Here is an 18614-nt window from a genome sequence, read left to right as displayed (position 1 = left end):
CTCCGGTGCCCAGGAGGGTGCAGGCAGCCGGCAGGCTGGCATACCTGTCGCCCTGGGGGAGGGCCTCCCCACCCGGCAACCTGTGCTCTGTGCTGCCCGCCACTCGCCTGCATCCCCAGCCTTGCCCACCACTTCTCGGGGGCGGGGGACCACGCCCAGACCCGCTCCCCACTTGCCAAACCTTGCTTTTCAAACTCCTCAAACAGGGTCAGGCTGGTGATGCTGGGCCCGGTGAAGATGATGTAGTTCTTCCCGGCCGCGGTCCGGCACAGGCTCCTGGCCACCATGCTGTGCAGCTGCGGCTTGTTCTTCAGCGCGTCCAGCCCGTCAGGGCCCCCGCCTTCCTTCAGGTGGACGTAAATCTGCATCAGAAACACACAAGGGTCAGTGAGCTCACAGCAGGGTCGGGCAGGGGCCCAACCATTCTGGAAGCACAGGCTTCCGTCTCCGGGCCGGGTGTGTGGGAAAGCCACCCCTCCTCGGGCTTCCGGTTCCACAGTCCCCACCGATCCCAGCATCTCCGTGGCCCACAGAGGCCACCAGTCACTCCCAAGGCTGCCCATCAGCCTGGTGCCTCAGCCCCAGACTCTGCAGTTTAGAAATGTCAGGGTAAAGAAGGAAAAGGTCAAACTGTTACAAGTAATGAATCTGGCAGCTGAGATCAAAAGCAAACACATCCCCCCCATTCTGAAGCACAGGAGTCATGTTCACAGTAAACAGAAGTAAAGGCTACTTCAACTGTAAGGGATAAACATATCCGTGCACTTTCCGTTTGAATACAGCTTTTTAATTCACAAAGCACATCCACAATTACCACCTTACTCTTTACTGTAATCACCATGTGGGCAGAAGGGGTAATATTGACTTCATACTGCAGAGGAGGGGACAGGATCGGGGATTTAAAACTCACCTGCCGTCCCAGGACCAGCAAGGGTGTGCTGGAATTAGTACTCAATAATTTTAAAATCTGCCCGTGAACATCCTCCAGGATCATCATATCATCTAAGAGGTGGGTGCGGGAAGCGGGAACGGAGTCAAGGAGTGTGTGGTCCTCCCTATGGCTGACTGAGCCACGCAGAATTACCATACGGGTATTAACCACTGTCCTCCTTTAGGGAGAACAGTTCTTCTCATGGAATGTTCCGGGTGCCTTTGCTGGCAGCGGTCCACAGACAGTGCTCAGTGTGCCCGTCACACTGCTCAGGGACCACGCCCGGCAGCTGATGGGCGACAGGGCTCACCCTGACTGTCCTCTGAGGCACAGAACTGCTGAGGGCAGGCCCGTCCGTGCAGACTGAGCACAACCGAGGGCGGGTACAGAGAGGACCGGCAGGTCCACGGTACCGCCCTCAGACAAACGGCTGCGGATGATTACTCGCAAAACACAGTGTCTGAGGTTCCTGAGGCAGACGAACAGCAGGCGGTGTAGGTCTTTCTCTAAAAGCAGCTCATCCTCGAAGGCTAATTCTGTCCCGAATACTCACCTGAGACGTCCCCGGGGAGGACCGACTTGCCCGCAGCCTGGCAGGCAACAGTGGGATCACGCAGCAGGACCCCAACACTTTATTTGGGGGTCTTTATGCCTTCACCACCTCATTCCCAGGAGGAACCTCTCTGATAGAGAGTAAAGCACTGCTATAGAGAAGCCAATCGTCTTGGCCACGTGTCACGTGAGGTTGCGACCGAGCAAGGATGTCTCCTCAGAACCCGCCTGCTCTCCTTCAGCAAAGTCCGGTCCTGCGGCGCCCACCGTGGGTTCTGCACCAGTGCCAGCTCTGACTCACAGCCCCTCCCAGGTATCCTGCCTGAACTGCTGGCACAGCCACACTGGGCACTGTGTCCCCAAACCTACCTGGGGACAGTTAGTTTTGTCCCATGTGTCCCTCGAAAGGCAATCGTCCGGCTACACACACCGAGGATTCTCACCAGGGAATAGAAGGTGTGTTGCTGGAAACTCTCAGGCCAACCCTGATGACACCCCAGGTGGCTTCCAAAGTCCCCTGAGAGACGGGCAGACCGTGGCATACTCTGCCCAAGGCAGGCAACATTTCATAGGATTAAATGCAAAATCCTGCAACCAAGTTCAAAAACCTAACTGCATCTAGTACAGGATGCAAGAAACGTGACTTAACAAGAATACTTCTGGAAAACAAACAAACACTAAACCCTTGGAGATGGCCAACTGCAAGCCTCAGATACCATGACCGGCCTAAGTGATCTTGACCCGCATTAAAAACCAGGGTGGTGAGTATCTCATCCTTCCCTGGTCACATCATGACACTGCATCTCCAGGACACCACACTTTCCAAGGTGTAAAGAGAAGGGTGGTGGTCGGCATATTAGTTGGCTAGGGCTGCCGTGACAAAGAACCACAGAGGAGCACAGAGGACTCCAAGAACTTTTCTTTGGCTAGAGAGCTGTGTCATGGAATGATGATTAAGATCTCTCTAAGGCAGAACCAAGATGAATGCATACAAACAGAAAACAGATCTGCAAGCATCAGAGCCCTTACTAACACTCAGAGCCGTCCAAACACTGAATGCGTGGCCTCAGAGAGGCTCCAGGACAAGCTGGTGGCCCCTTGGGAGGTCTGAGCTTCAACTTCAGGGGGTGTATGCCAGTGTCAGAGGACGGTTCAGAACCACACAGATGCCAAGTTCAGATGCCCCAACAAAGCGGCACATAAGACCACGCCCCGCCCCCTATGAGCGTGTAGCCCTTGACTCATGAGACGATGAGCTGGAGCCAGCAAGACTAAGCGTGGCCATCGCAGGGCGACCGACACCAGAAGCACAGCCTTCCCCTGCTTCAGTCCTAAGAGCAAAGGGTGTCGGAGTCTAAATTCAGAGAGCACCGCTTCTCTCCTGGATCTAATAATAACCTGGAGAGAATCACGTCTTTCTCACCAACCGCTTTCCCAGCTGAGGCATCGCGTGAGCCAGAGTCTTATAAACTCCTTTCCAGCAATAAAGTCAGTGGTTTGGAAGGTGGGTTCTCCAGGCTTCTGGATATGAGATGCCTTCAAAACATCACCCCCCTGATTTCCAGACCAGACTCAGCTGCACAGACTGGTGTCATCCCCCGTCCCGCCCCCACCCTCTTTGGAAGCGTGGATGTCCTCGGGGTCGGCGGGTGGGGAAGGGGTGGCACGCAGGGGCGGTGAGGACCTGCCACAGTCCCTGTTGGGACAATGCTGGGAAGGGAACCGGAGCGCCCGGCCAGGGGGCAGTGGATCCCTCACACGGCTCCGAGGGACTGGTCACTTCTGCTCATCACAAGACATGCACCAAGGTATGTCAGCCAGGAGCTGAAGGCAAGGGAGGGCCGTCCTGTCTCAGACTCACCCGTCAGGGCAGAAGAGGGCCGAGGCGCCAGCTCCCAGTTAGCAGTGATGTACAGCCCTTCCCAGGCCCCAGAGCTGCGAGACATCCCCTGAGGTCGTGTCTCAAAGTACCTCCCCTACCTGCCAGGCCGCGGGCAAGGGGACGCGTGCCCCCTTCAGGGCAAACGTCGTCACTCCGCAAAACGGCGTGGCGTCAGGACTGCCTTGTGACTTTCGTGGGCCCTTTTGCTCCCACGGGCCTCTTCCTCGGTGAAAAAGTATTTGAAATTATATTTTCCAACTGCATCGGCATAAAGAGAAGTATTAACACGTCGAAGCACTTCCTGCAACTTACAAGGTCGTTATTTTGTCCCTTCTGATTTTAAGAGAAACAGAAACAGCGTCGCAGGCCCCTAAAGTGCTGTGGCGCCTCGGCACCGATCCCCTGATGCTGCGGAGCCGTAGGCCCTGGGCGGGTGGGCGAGGGAGGAGCACACGGAGGCCGCGAAGCCATGGCCCAGGCGGGAGGTGGTGCAGGCGGGAGGCGTGGGCCCCGGCGGGAGGTGGGCCCAGGCGGGAGGTGGTGCAGGCGGGACGCGTGGGCCCAGGCGGGGGTGGTGCAGGCGGGACGCGTGGGCCCAGGCGGGAGGTGGTGCAGGCGGGACGCGTGGGCCCAGGCGGGATGCGTGGGCCCAGGCGGGAGGTGGGCCCAGGCGGGAGGTGGTGCAGGCGGGACGCGTGGGCCCAGGCGGGATGCGTGGGCCCAGGCGGGAGGTGGGCCCAGGCGGGAGGTGGTGCAGGCGGGACGCGTGGGCCCAGGCGGGAGGTGGTGCAGGCGGGACGCGTGGGCCCAGGCGGGAGGTGGTGCAGGCGGGACGCGTGGGCCCAGGCGGGAGGTGGTGCAGGCGGGACGCGTGGGCCCAGGCGGGAGGTGGTGCAGGCGGGACGCGTGGGCCCAGGCGGGAGGTGGTGCAGGCGGGACGTGTGGGCCCAGGTGTGATCGCGCTGCGTCTCAGGCGCTGAGGGCCGTCGGGCAGCAGCCACGCACAGAAGAAGGTGGAAAGAGGAGACGGTCAGGCGGGCGGATACAGGGGAAGAGTCGGCGCCTGTGGGTGACAGAGGCTGAGCCAGGCCCCTGGGTCGCCAGCATTCGGGGGCGGGCCGCGGAGGAGGGGCTCACAGGGAGGCGTGGAGGGGAAGGGGGGGAGGGCACCTGGAAGAGGAGGGAGGGCTCAAGAAGGCCCACCAGCCCAGCTGGAAAGCAGTGACCGGGGGGACACCCGAGGACGCTGGTGACTCCTCCAAGGCCACAGCGGGGCTCGAGGCAGAACTGAAACAGAAATTCTGTTTCTAACTACACGTTATTTAAAATCCAGTCTAAAGGACGATTTCTACCTTCACACACACAACTGTCCTCTCCTCATGCAACTTATTCAATATTTCTGGACAGATATCCATACTCAAATGTCGACACATCGTGCACTTGCTGCTTCTGTTTTGCTGGGTCACGAGTCACCACAAGCCTAGTGGCTTATGCAACACCCGCTGGCACTCCGGCTCTGCAGGGCACGGGCAAGGTTCTGCTCAGGTTACCTCGGGGCTGCAATCAATCAGCATCGCTGGCTGTGGGTGCCCCGTCCCCTGCTGGCACGAGCCGGGGGGGCTCTCAGGTCCTAGAGGCCCCTGCCCTCTCCCCCCAGGGGCCCCTCCATCCTCAGAGCCGGCAGTGGAGACTCTCCCTTGGGTTGAAACCCTCCTGTGCTTCCAGCCCCTTTGCCAAGGAGAGCCCTGTTCCTTTTAAAGGCTCACCTCGTTAGGTCAGGTCCACCTGGCATCATTTCCTTTTTAAAATCAGCGGTTTTACGACCATAATTATACCCGCAAAATCAAACTCCCTCCACAGCAACACCTAGATCAGCGTTTGAGTGAAGAGCTGGGGTCATTACACGGGGGCAGGAACCTGTGGGCGTCTTCGATTCCGCCTGCCACCCACGGGGGCACAGCGTTTCAACAGCCGCGTGCCTATGCACCTGACGGACCCAAACACCATGGCTGATGAAGGGAATGCTCCCCCATCTCAGTAATAAAACCAGTAGGGTGGTGATGATGTCATAAAGTTGTTGATGTAAAAGTCAAGTTGATGATGTCAGCTTTATTCCCTGAAAATAGACTGATTCCATGTACAACGTGCGGAGACCAGCAGTGAAACCCACCTACCCAAACACCCCACACTGGTGAGGGTTTGGGAGTGTTCATCACTGCTGGGAACGCTGCCTTGGTACAATCTTTGTGTGCGCGCGCGCGCGTGTGTGTGTGTGTGTAGATATGTTGACTATATCCTTAAATGGCTATTTTTATGTGTTGCAATTATAGATATTTGGAGATTTTTGTTTTGGCTGCTAAACACACAATCCAATTTAATAAAAAACACAAACTAAATATAATTATAGAAGGACCCCCACCCCCCATCAGGGTTACCCAAGCATAGGCCCACGCGGAACTCGTATCTATTCCTGAGACAGCCCCGCATCAGTTAGCGTTTGTTAATATGCACTGCATTAAGCCCACACCTGGAGGTGATGACAGCCTCTTCCCTGGGATAACACATCTCTCCAAAAGCCATGACGTGTGGTGGTGTTACAGGACCATCTCAGATGACCTAGCTTCATACGGCCACATAGGCAAGTCTGCACACTGGCGTTTCCGCAGATTCCAGCCAGTTCCTTCCCAAGGAGTAGACACTTAGCTGCTCCATCAGGAGAAGGGGAGAGGTATGGGGTCAGACGTCTCCCTGTTCCTATCAGGAAATCTGGAAGAAGCCTGAGGCCAAAACGTGGCATCAATAGGCGTCCAAGGAGGGTCTTGAATTATGGCGCTCAGTACTAGAAGGTAAGGTGAGTTTATCTTTAAAGCGAATATAAAATAGGATCTAAATAGGGACTTCCCTGGCGGTCCAGTGGTTAAGACTTCGCCTTCCAATGCAGGGGGTGCGGGTTCGATCCCTGGTCAGGGAGCTAAGATCCCACAAGCCTCGGGGCCAAAAATACCACAACATAAAACAGAAGCAGTATTGTAACAAATTCAATAAAGACTTTAAAAATGGTCCACGTCAAAAAGTCCTTAAAAAAAAAAAAATATGATCTACAAAAATAGTAACCTCAGAAGTCCCAGCTGAGGGGCACGGTTTCCAATGAACTGTTAAACTGGGCAGTCAAAAGGCCACACAAGGACTCAACCTGCCTGACCAGTGCCGCTGGGTCAGCCTGGTCCAGCTCTCACTGGTCTGGGTTTGCTTTGACTGAATAACTTTAGCTGGTCTAAGACGTGAACCTGTACCCCTGAGTTGGATGAATGAATCTATGACTCTATGAAAAAAGTCATAAGCTCCCATGGAACCGTACCCCAACTACACGCCATTGCTCCAACTGCTGAAGACAGGCAGCCGATCGTGCGCGGATTTGAAAGCCCGCCTCAGACAATCCCATCAGCACCCCGACAGAGGCAGCCCCACTGAGCGCCCCCACACACCCATACACTGCGCCGGCGGCCAAGGAAACGCCACTCACTTAAATGTGTAATTGCTGCCTCGCTGGCTTTTCAAACGTTCTCCCTCTCCGTCCACGCACGCAGATAGCACCATCACTCTACAATAGCTCCTCCTCCAGCAGGTAGGGGCAAGGGGGAGCTTCCATCACTGCGTAAAATGGAATTTGCGGTTGAGACCGTTCCCCTCTGAGCTACAAGCTCGTTTGACAAGTGTCGTTAGGGCAGAAAAATGCATCTTTCAATCAAAAGGTTGCCAAGCTTTTCACTCTTCCTACAAAAAAGTTCTTCTTCCTCCTAGGATTTATTAACTTTTTCATATACAGATTTAGAAAGAGAAGGAAGAAAATTGATAGATATATGATATCATATGGTATTACATTTTGCCCCAGGATGTTATTACTAATGTTGTGTATTTTTTATTGACAGCGTAACAGAAAGAATCTTAGGAAACATGGAGTACAGTGGTAATGCCTTGGGAGATGCCTGCACCACGTGACTGTCTATCTTAGCCCTACTTCTGAAATGCCCCAAGACCTCGAGAGGTGGGACCTAGTTCATCACCGCCTCCCCCAAAAGAACACTGGTGACAGCTGCCATCACGGATGGACCCAAGGGTCATGAAGATGCACTAGCCGACGCTTCCACTAAGCTGTCCCTGGGCTTTGCTGGTCTTGACCACTGGCCCTACTTCTCTTGCACAACAGAAGAGAATCGGGCTTTTCCACGGCTGGTGGAGGGCATACCTGGGGACGGGGAAGTCACTCATCAGGGACTACGGCGCACAGAGCAGGTGTAGGCTGTAATCCCAGCAGTGGGGCAACAGCACAAGAGTGCAGGGGCCGCACTCATGGAGACCACGCGGAACAGGCACATGGAGATGGGTGGGGCTGTCACCCGTGCGGGGGGACGGCCATGCGTGAGAGCCATCAAGTTTAAAGGATGTTCACTCACCTCGAGAGGAACGGAGTCTGCCACCAGGAGACGATGAGGGCGGAAGCCCTGGATTCGATGGGCAAGGGCTCTGCCGTTTACCGGCTTGTGTGATTTGGGGCAAGTTACTTAATTGCTCTGAGCCTTGATTTCCTCATTTGTAAGGATAGTACTACTCTCTGTACCTCTCAAGGCCACTGTCTTTACGTGCAAGTCGTGTACACAGAAGTGATTTTTTTTTTTTATGGCAAAGCTCCCTATCTGTGCTGTAGCCTCTAGATACATGGGGCTGTTTTAATTTAAATTAGCTGAAATTAAGTACAATGAAAAATTCAATTCCTCAGTCACACTGGTCAGGTACTCAGCAGTCCCATGTGGCTAGTGGCTGCCGTGATGGAGCCCATGGATACAGGACGTTCCATCCTCACGGAAAGTTCCACTGGACGTGCTGCCTTATGCCATCCTTGGCTCAGCAGCCTGGTTTTCCAGCAAAGTCTCCATGCCATCACCTTGTGGATGGTTTTCACTACCAGTGTTTTCTCAGGTCACCTCTCACCAGGACCACGGCCAGGAAGGGCTTGTGCACTGAGACTGTTTTCTACCCCGTCTTCTCCAGCACCTTACAAGAACCTTGCTTTGTCTTATCCCAAAGCTCAAATAATCGGTGAGTCTGTCTTTCAAAATGACGGATTGCGGAGGAAACTCTAATTCGAAAAGATACATGCACCCCAATGTTCAGAGCAGCTCTATTTACAACAGCCAAGCCATGGAAACAACCTAAATGTCCATCGACAGATGAATGGATAAAGAAGATGTTGTACATATATACAGTGGAATACTACTCAGGGACTTCCCTGGTGGCGCAGTGGTTAAGAATCCGCCTGCCAATGCAGGGGACACGGGTTCGAGCCCTGGTCCAGGAAGATCCCATATGTCGCAGAACAACTAAGCCCATGCACCACAACTACTGAGCCTGTGCTCTAGAGCCCACGAGCCACAACTACTGAGTCTGCGAACCACAACTACTGAAGCCTACGTGCCTAGAGCCCGTGCTCCGCAACAAGAGAAGCCACAGCAATGAGAAGCCCATGCACCGCAACGAAGAGCAGCCCCCATTCGCTGCAACTAGAGAAAGCCTGTGCGCAGCAACGAAGACCCAACGCAGCCAAAAATAAATAAATTAATTAATTAATTTAAAAAAAATAGAATGCTTTCTTAAAGAAGAAAGAAAAGAAATACTACTCAGCCATAAAGAAGAATGAAATAATGCCATTTGCAGCAACATGGATGGACATAGAGATTATCATACTAAGTGAAGTAAGTCAGACAGAGAAAGACAAATATCATATGATGTTGCTTATATATGGAATCTAAAAAAGTGATACAAATGAACTTATTTACAAAATAGAAACAGACTCACAGACATAGAAAACAAACTTATGGTTACCAAAGGGGAAAGAGGGGGAGGGATAAATTAGGAGTTTAGGATTAATATATACACACTACTCTATATAAAATAGATAAACAACAGGGACCAACTGTATAGCACTGTATGTAACTGTTCCCTGTATAGCACAGGGAACTATATTCAATATCTTGTAATAAACCATAATAGAAAAGAATATGAAAAAGAATAGATATATAACGGAATCACTTTGCTGTGCTAACACAACGTTGTAAATCAACTGTACGTCAATAAAACAACAACAACAACAATGGATTGGAGGAGAAGGTGGGCTCTGCACCCCTCACGTGAGTGTAGTTCCTTGGGGAGAGGGCCAGGGTTTAATCTGATCCAGTTAGCGCCTGATGCACCTACATGGCACTTACATTCTTTATTGTCTCTCCTTCCCTGTGCGGTAAGGAGGGCTGGGCAAACTAAACCATTCCACAGAATGAGGAAGGGATTAGTGCTCAGCCGGTTGTTCAAGGACACTCAGGTCTGTGACAGATGTCCTGTGCCCCAGCCAATTCCATCCTGGGACATAGCCACATTCAACCTGGACAGGATTGAAGCTAGCATCCCGGCCACTGCACAATTAAACAGATGGGTATATGCACTGCCCAGTTTTTGATTCCACAAGCAAAATTCACTCTTGTTAATTAATTCCATTCTGAGCCCCATTTTTCAAGCTAATCCAGTTAGTTTTAGGTCAGGAGCAATTCACTAGTACACACAAAAATTAAAAGTCAAATAAGAAAAAAAAAAAAAACTTCAGTGCAAATTCCTCAAGTTCTTTCAACATAAAAAGCATGTCTCAAAATAAGGGAGATGAGTGACAATTTGAGGCTAGAACATCAATCACCAACAATCAAGTTGGGTAAGAAACAGAGACTTGGTTTTGGTCTAAAGGGAGAAAAGTTATCTCCCTGGGGAGAGATCATACCCTAGGGGTCCAGGGGGTGGGCTCTGGGGTCGGGAAGGCTGGGTTTAATCCCAGGTGTGTCCCTTTAGGCTGAGACTTTGAACGAGGCAGCGAATCTCTCTGGGCTTTGGCTTCCTCACCGTGAAACAGGGGCAGGAGCACCCCTACCTCCGAAGATGGTCGTGAACAGAAAATGAGCGATGCACGCAGAGTGCTTAGTTGTGGAGCCTGGCCCGCGGCAAGCGCTCCATGGATGCAAATTGTCCTTTTCTGAACCGCAGAAGCAGCTCGTAATCCACGGATTAGACTGAAGGGAGGAAAAGGCTCCCAGAGCAGCTCGGCCAGCCACACCAAGTGTGCGGCCCCTCACAGATGCTCCCAGGGTCCCCTGGACACACCCGGTGATGTGCACGGGGTCAGGTGGCAGGGTCCCCTGCCCTGGGGGCTCCATTTGACTTCCGGCTTCTGAAGCCCAGTGTCTCTGGTGTAGATGCACTCACTGAGCGAGAGGACCACGCTCGCCATTGAGAACCGCTCTGCCCCTGCTCGGCACCCAGCGCTCAACCCTCTAGAGACTGTCCAGTTGTCCTCTGCAGGCGGAGCACCGGCCCTCCATTAAAGCCCCGCACGGGTCTCCCAGGCCTCTGCTCTGTGCGCCCCTCTGCCCGGTGCCCTCCCAGCCGCCACCTCCCGCTCGGGGACCCTGGGTCTCACACTGCAGAGGCAGGCGGCCTAGTTCAACACATTCAAGCGGGAGAATTCAGCGCTTTAGACCATACCAGCTTTTTTTTTTTTTTTTTAATTAGTAGACTCTTTTCTTTCTTCCCCAAAGAGTCTCAGGGCTTCACATAATCACCGTAGGTCAACACAGCATTAACTAAACTGTGCGCCAGTTTTCCCCACTTTATTCTCAATCTTTCTGACATTGTAGAGACAGAACAACAGTCTCTACAGAGACGGTTTCCTTCTGTGCCCATGGAAGGGTCACAAGGCTTCCAAGATGAGTGACCTCAGTGTCGCAGACTAAGAACCCCCAGCCGCCCGGTGACACGGCTTCCCCTGAAACTGGACAGGCCCTCTTCTGTACAAACCCCTCCTTGCACCCCTCAGGTCACTGGGAGCCACGGACGAGGGCACAGGCGGGGACCTCAGCTCGCAGGCGGCACGGGCCGGAGGACCTGCTGGGGTCGGGGCAGCTCTCGGCAGGCCTGTGACACACCAGGAACATTCTCTCCAGTGCACCACACGCCTCTGATCTGGAAACGGCAGTGGTTTTGCAAAAAGAAGGCATCAGCCGTGGTCTCAAGCACAGAGCTTTGTACCCAAAGGAGGAAGTGCGTCTCGGGATGGTCAGAGCCTCACGTCACCAGTGATTCCCCCACCTGCTTGTTCCACGGCTGTCAAAACCCGGGGTCACAAAGCCTAAAGATCCTCCAGGGGACCCGTGACAAGTACTCCAGGCTGTGGGCGCCTACGTCAGCCCTGAGGATTCTCCACTGTGGACGGAAACGCCGCGGATCACCTGATTCTCCTGAAACGGACACTTCAAAGGCGAGTCACAGGAACACTCTGATGGGTGTCAAAGACGCCCGCCCGTGTTTGGAAGAAGATACTGCATGGGCATGCACTGGCCCCGAGCCGGGTCACTGGGCCTCTCCTCCTCCCTCCCTGAAGGGGTCCTGGGAGCCGAGACCGCGGAGTAGGGGGCCGGCCAGCCCTGCGGCTCACATTCCTGCCTCCACCTATCATGGCCTTGAGATCTGGGGTAAGTGTCTCAATCTCTTCGGTTTTCCCGGGTGTAAAGTAAGGACAGCAGGACACTCGGCAAGGTTGCATCCTGCTCGGTGGCCATGCTCAGGGCTGGCCTGTGGGGAGTGACACTGCCTCCCGCCTGTCAACTTCAATCTCTGCACTCAGGGTCCACCTTCCCCGCTGGGGCACCCGGGAGCCTTTCTTAGCCCCAAAGGCGCCATCCTACAGCCTCACAACATTCCACACACCCCTCACACACAGGTCACACTGTACTTAGGAATATTTTTTTATTGAAGTGTAGTTGATTTACAATGTTGTGTTAATTTCTGCTGGACAGCACAGTGACTCAGTTATACACATATAGACATTCTTTTTCATATTCTTTTCCATTATGGTTTATCACAGGATACTGAATATAGTTCCCTGTGCTCTACACTAGGACCTTGTTGTTTACCCATTCTATATGTAATAGTTTGCACCTGCTAACCCCAAACTCCCACTCCATCCCTCCCCCATCCTCCTCCCCCTTGGCAACCACAAGTCTGTTCCCTATGTCTGTGAGTCTGTTTCTGTTTCGTAGATAAGGTCAGTTGTGTCATACTTTAGATCCCACATAGAAGTGATGTCATAGGGTATTTGTCTTTCTCTGTCTGACTTGCTTTGCTTAGTATGATCATCTCTAGGTCCATCCATGTTGCTGCAAAGGGCATTATTTCACTCTTTTTTATGGCTGAGTAGTATTCCATTGTATCTATTACTCATGAATATTTTTCATACTTCCATCTCTCCTATGAGAGAGGCCATGAGGGCTCCATTCACTTCTGGGTCTTCAGTGCTGCGCACAACGCTAATCCCATAAAGTGTGGTTAGAAAACAACCTGCACTTAGGTTTTCCTTTGTAGACGTCTTGTTTTCCCATCTATTTTGTAAACTCCTTGATAATAGGGATGTCTCTGACTTCAGAAGAAAAAAAAAAAAAAAAGCTGGCAAGCCCCTTAGGCTCTAGAGAGGGAAGGCTGAAGAAGCCCTGGTCCCTGCCCTCTAGGAACCCAGGGAGCCTCAGACACAAACAGGCTGTGTGAGTTAGGTGGTAGCGGAAATCCGTCTGCAGTGGAACCAACAGGCTGGAGACAGAGATACAGAGAGAGTTCTATCCATCTATCCATCGAGCAAGAGATAGAGATATTTATTTCAAGAAATTGATTGCATGATTACAGAGGTTCGTTAAGTCCAAAATCTGCAGGACAGCCTGGCAGGCTGGAGACGCAGGGTAGAGCTGCAGTTCATATCCAAAGGCCGCCTGCTGGCAGAACTGCCTCTCCTTTCAGTGAGGTCAGGCTTTTTCTATTTAGGCCTTCAACTGATTGGATGAGGCCCACCCACACGAGGGAGGGCAATCTGCTTTACTCCGAGTCCACTGATCTAAATGTTAATGTCATCTAAAAATACCTCCACTGGGACATCCAGAATAGTGTTTGACCAAATATCTGGGTACCGTGGCCCAGCCAAATTGACATGAAATTACCCATCGCACCCTCTGAGCCCTGCTAACGTCAGAGGGTAAAGCCAGAAAGGCTGGGTCAGAAAAGAGGTGAAGCAGAGTGGGCACTCATGGGCACCCTGCAACTGCCCCCTTCCCCACTGCCCCCACCAGAGCCATCTGACAACAGACTGCCCGAGAACACTATACGTGACTGCAAGCACCCCTCCTGCACGGAACGCAGATGGCCCGCGCTGGGACCAAGAGCCTAGCACATACACCATCCCGGCCACTCACCTGCCCGTAACTAGGAGTCCCAAAGGCACAGCAGGTAGAGCAGCCTGACCAGGGGGAGTGTGACCGGAGCTGAACATTCAACTGGACCAGGGTGCCAGGTGACCCCGCCTCCAAGCTCCAGAAGCATCCATGGTGTATCCGGAGGATGCGTTTGCTTGAGGGGAATTCACTCTTTCTGTGTGATCGTGTATCACCCCGCAGCTAAGAGAGATGCTCTCAGCTGTTTGGGATGATGAAAAAGTTCTGGAAATGGATAGTGATGATGGTTGCACAACACTGTGATGTATTTAATGCCACTTAAAGGTAAATGTCACGTTACGTATATTTCACCACGCACACAAAAAATATACTGCTCCTTCAGGACAGGCCCACAAGACACAATACAAATTTCATCCCTCACCGCTCCTCGTGTGACAGTTGGCCAGATCACCTCAGACTCGTGGCCCCAGTCCTACAGGCAGCAGTCTCCTTCCCAGGGCAGCGTGGGTGGCCTCATTTGGTTGCTCCCCGGCCCTGAGCACTGCAGGCTGGCATCGTCACATGCTGACTCGGTGTTCAGCGTTCGGTGCAGGGGGAGACCCCAAGGTAGACACCTTGGATCCGAGGGCTTTTGTGGTGAGTAGGCCTGCAGGGCAGCTCTACAAACGCCAAGTGGGGGACCGGCCCCACCACGATCCAGGCCTCTCATACGAGATTCTGGAAGGAGGGCTGGAGGAGAGAGCCGAGGACAGACGAGGCAGTGCCACGTCATCACGTGGGACAGGGTCTCCACGCGGGTGTGACTCTCTCTGCAGTGACGGCACCTCCTCCGATGGCTTCTCCCTCCTGGAAACATTTTACTCCCTCCCTCTTGCACTCCCAGAAGTGAAATACATCAACTCCTTAATTTTCAGGGTGATACAGTTCACCTCTTCTCCCACACACCTACCTCCCTACCGTCCCCTCACGGGTTAGATCACCCAGGACTCTTAATCACTTTCATCTGATTCTGAGATTCCCCTTCAGATGCATTCAAGAGTAGTGAACCTATAAAAGTACTGAAAATACCAGGGTTCCTCTGGACTCCCTCCCCGTTAGCAGCATTGTCTGTCAAACTGGGGGCTTTCCCTCCTCGCTCAGGTGCCCTGAGAGGAAGCACTCACCGCTTCTGAGGCTTAGCGCTCCTGGTCAGCTCTCACAATGACCTTTACTGGGACCACTTGAGAAACCACTACCCGATCTGGAATGTTTTTTTCCTCACTTAAGCCTTGATCTAGAATCTTCCGAGCGGAGCTAATCCCCCATGCGGCCCTGCCTCAGAAGCATGCAGTCCAGTCAGCAAACCTTACAGTCTTGGCCAAATGACACTATAAAGCCGAAGCCAGGCCTTGGGTCTCTCCTGGAATCCCCTGTCCCTTCCGGGTATCAGCCGTGTCCATGACAGGGTAACGGGAAGAAGGTTACCTGGTCAGCTTTGCAGACCCTCACTGGCAGGCCCCGGGGCAATTCTGTTACCGTGTCACACACGAAAGCAAAGCCTCCGTGGCCCGCGATCACTTTTATGAGTTCATGGTTTCAGGACTCAGCGATCCAGCCGGGACATCTGCCCATGGTCAGGGCGGAGAGGCCAGAGGGGAACCGTGCACACGCCCTTTCCGACCCCTTCACGCGCCACGTCTGCCGGCCTCCCATCGGCCAGCCTCAGACCTGCTGCCAGCGGGAGGACAGCAGGGGGCGAAGGGCCACCTGGGCAGCAGGATGGCCACAGCCTCTTTAGGCTCAGCAACCGGGATTCTCCAGTGGAAAGTTATTTAGAAGAAGAATTTATTCAACAAACTAAAATGAAGAAAATGGGCTTGTGTACACCATCCCACAGGTGACGTTAAAAAAGAGAAGAATCACAGAACCTTGCAGTAGAAGGGGCCTCACTGATTAAGGCCCCCCCCCCCCATCCTTTCACTCTACAGGTAAGGACACTAAGATCCAGGACAGTTTGGGAGCCGGCTTCGTTCACACAGGAAGTAGCAGAGCTGGGCTTGTAGCTGGTCCTCAGGACTGAGGAGGGGGTCCCGGAACATTAGCAGCACTGACCCACCTCATCTGGGAAGCGGGTGTGCGTACCACTGCCCCTTGTACCTTGCGGCTGGTGTGAGAGCAGAGGAGATGCAGGTGTGAAACCTCGGGGGTGGGAGGCTCCCCCTGCCCCTCGCCCCACGGCTGCATCTGCCTGGGCCGCTGCCTAACCAGGATTAGGGTCTGGGGGACCAAGACAAGGGCCAGGATGCTAAAGAGACAACCGTCCCCAGGCCGCGTGGGTCCTTCTCAGACGGAGGTGTCCCTCCCTGCTCTGCTGCCACCACAAACACCTCCATCTCGACCAACGAACTGGGGAGGCCACGAAAGTCCTCGCTCCACCTGCCACGGGACAGCCTGCAGCCAAGGGTAGGTACCCCTTCAGCACCTGCGTGCACGGGGCTTCCAGTCGCCCCGGCCTCGACGGAGGCCAGACTGCTTGGGACCGGGAGCTGCCAGCTTCGATCCTGACTTCTCAATTCAAACCCTCAAGCTGCACAAAGCTTCCTAGGAGCAGAGAGTTTTAGAAATAAAAGGAAACTTCAAGGTACCAATCCGAACCTTTTATCTGACAGATGGGGATTTTATAGGTCTCACAGAAACTAGTAGGAACCTGCACAGAGAGACAGAGACAGAGAGAGAGAGAGAAAGAGAGAGGGGCTTTGCAGGTAATGGTCGTGACTCCTCGCTACTCGTCAAGTTTACAGTAAAAAGGAAGGGGTGCCAGATGCACACAGAACCCACATGCGAACATTCCTTCAAAAGCCGCACAGGCAGACCCCTGGGAAGGCAGCGCCATGACTGCATACGCTGGTGCCTGGCCCGATGCACTCAGCAGCAAGTATTTATTAAAAGAATGACTGAATGTCATCTATATACAGTGAAACGGACTCCCCTGTCCCCAGGGCAGTGTCACTGCAAAAGGTACTACAGCGATGGCAGGGGTTGTGTGGGGAGGGAGGGCCCAGGCTGTACGTCCGGAGTGTTTCCCGCTCTGGGGTGGGTCTGTCTAGCAACAGCCTGAAGCCTGTGCGTGAGCCCAGCTGGAGAGCCCGGGCCCAGCCCAAGCTGAAGCCCCCCGGCCCGCGGGGGCAGGGCGGGCTGCTGCTTGGGGCACACGCACCTTCCTTGCCGGGGCTCGAGCACACGCGGCGCAGAGATGCTCAGCTGAACCTTCCTACGAATCCTTCCCTGGCTCGGGGGCGGGAGGAGGTGTGCAAACCCCCTGCGCCTTGGGCCTGGGGCTGCAGCTGGGCAGGGCAGCGGGGGCCGCCGAGTGGCCTGAGCGGCAGGAACCAGCCCAGCTGGGGTCCGCCTTGCCAGCCCCCCCTCTTCCTTCCGCGCACTCCGCACCCTGCCGCTCCGGCAGCTCCGCGTCTGACACTGTTCCCGCAGCACAGCCCGGCCACCTCTTCAGGGCACAGCCAGGGAGCGGGCAGCAAGCCTGGCTCAGAGGGCCGAGCTCCTGATGCCGTTGCAGGCCTCTGAAGAAGGTGTCCTTAGGACAGAGACCTGGCGGGGTCTGGGGGGTCTTTCTGGGGTGTCACGACGCACTCTCGAGAGCCATGGCAGCGACCTCTGTGCCCACCATTCTGGTGAACCCTCTGGCTGACACTGTAAGGGCCTGAGCCCTGATCGGTGTTTACGGCTGTTGTTTAACCCCGGGGGCCGGAGCGGGCAGGAAGAACGTGCAGCGGACAGCGCCAGCTAGCCCCGTGCCCCAGCGAGGAAGAGAGCGGCGCACCCCAGCCTAAGCTGCAGCATCTAGTGAGGCGCAGGGAAAAGGGTAAGTGGGCAAGTTCACCGGTTACCAAATCCTCCCTCGGCCTCCAGGGCCGGCCCAGGGCTCACCTGGATGATGAAGCCGGTGGAAGAGCACTGCCGGACCCAGAGGCTGAATTTCCGCTTTTTCCTCTTCCGCAGCTCCCGCTCCGTGCACGTGGCAATGAACACAGGGTCCTCATCAATCAGGGGTTCATGTAGCACCTGCCGGGAAAGAAAAAGCAGAGGTTCTCTTGGAAGGCAGCGTGAGCTCAGGGGGGGGGGTCTTCAGGTCTGGGCTCAAATCTAGTCTCTGCCTTTGACCAGCTGTGTGACCTTGGCTAAGTTACTTTACCTCTCTGATCCTGAGTCCCCTTCAGTCTCCTTGAGTCTCCTCATTTGTCTATACCAGTGTTTGGGGGAGGATTAAATGAGAAACTGGCACTTAGCAGGTATTTAGTAAATGGAAATCATCATGACAGTTATTATTATTGGCCTAAGGTCCTCAGTCCAAACTGTCACTTGGGAGAGGGACCTCCAGCAGGGGTCCTGACTTCCAGCTGGACATGCCCGGTGGGGACACCCACTTCCTTTCAAGGAAGACCTTTCCACGGATGGACGCTCCAACCGTTCACTGACGCAAAGGTGACCTACATCTAACCTAAACCTACTGACCCAACTTCACACGATCCTTTAGGTTCTTCAGGTTTTCCGGACAGCTCTCGTGCTGGCCCATGACCTTCTTTCTCTCAGGCTAAAAATTCTCTTTTTAACAACTCTTCCTGAAACGACCCAGTTCCCTCGTTGCCACGACCCAGCCTCTGGCTCTCCTCTGCGTCATCACTCCTTCCTGACGTGGGACTCCCCAGGCAGTTTTTAAACTTACTTCACCTATTTCCACTTCTCGATGGCACGGTGACAGGACTTTTTCAATGACAAGACAATAGAGTAAAAAGAAATGGCATGAAAACAGGTTCCAGGGGTGCCCCCAGTTTTGTTCCTTCAAGCTAAAGGTTTTGGGGGGACTCCTGGGTAAATTTTAGGAACCTGCTACACTTCCCTTCCAATCCAATTTCAAGCTTCCTTACGGATTGGTACGTAAGTGTGT

At 53.9% G+C, this 18614-nt stretch overlaps 1 protein-coding gene across 1 annotated transcript in view; it reads right to left on the bottom strand.

Moving 5' to 3' along the window:
* Positions 1 to 18614, bottom strand: part of PGBD5 (piggyBac transposable element derived 5) — an 86477-nt gene that overhangs the window by 10237 nt on the left and 57626 nt on the right. The window contains exons 3-4 of the mRNA XM_068548852.1: positions 17597 to 17731; positions 182 to 362 (exon numbers count right to left, since the gene is read on the bottom strand). Coding sequence (XP_068404953.1) covers positions 182 to 362; positions 17597 to 17731 — 316 coding nt within the window. The remainder of the gene's footprint in view (positions 1 to 181; positions 363 to 17596; positions 17732 to 18614) is intronic.

Source organism: Eschrichtius robustus, chromosome 7 (assembly GCF_028021215.1).
Source record: "Eschrichtius robustus isolate mEscRob2 chromosome 7, mEscRob2.pri, whole genome shotgun sequence".
NCBI classification, from domain to species: Eukaryota; Metazoa; Chordata; class Mammalia; order Artiodactyla; family Eschrichtiidae; genus Eschrichtius; species Eschrichtius robustus.
The sequence above is the reverse complement of the archived record's forward strand: the minus strand, read 5'-3'. Positions and strand labels throughout refer to the sequence as shown.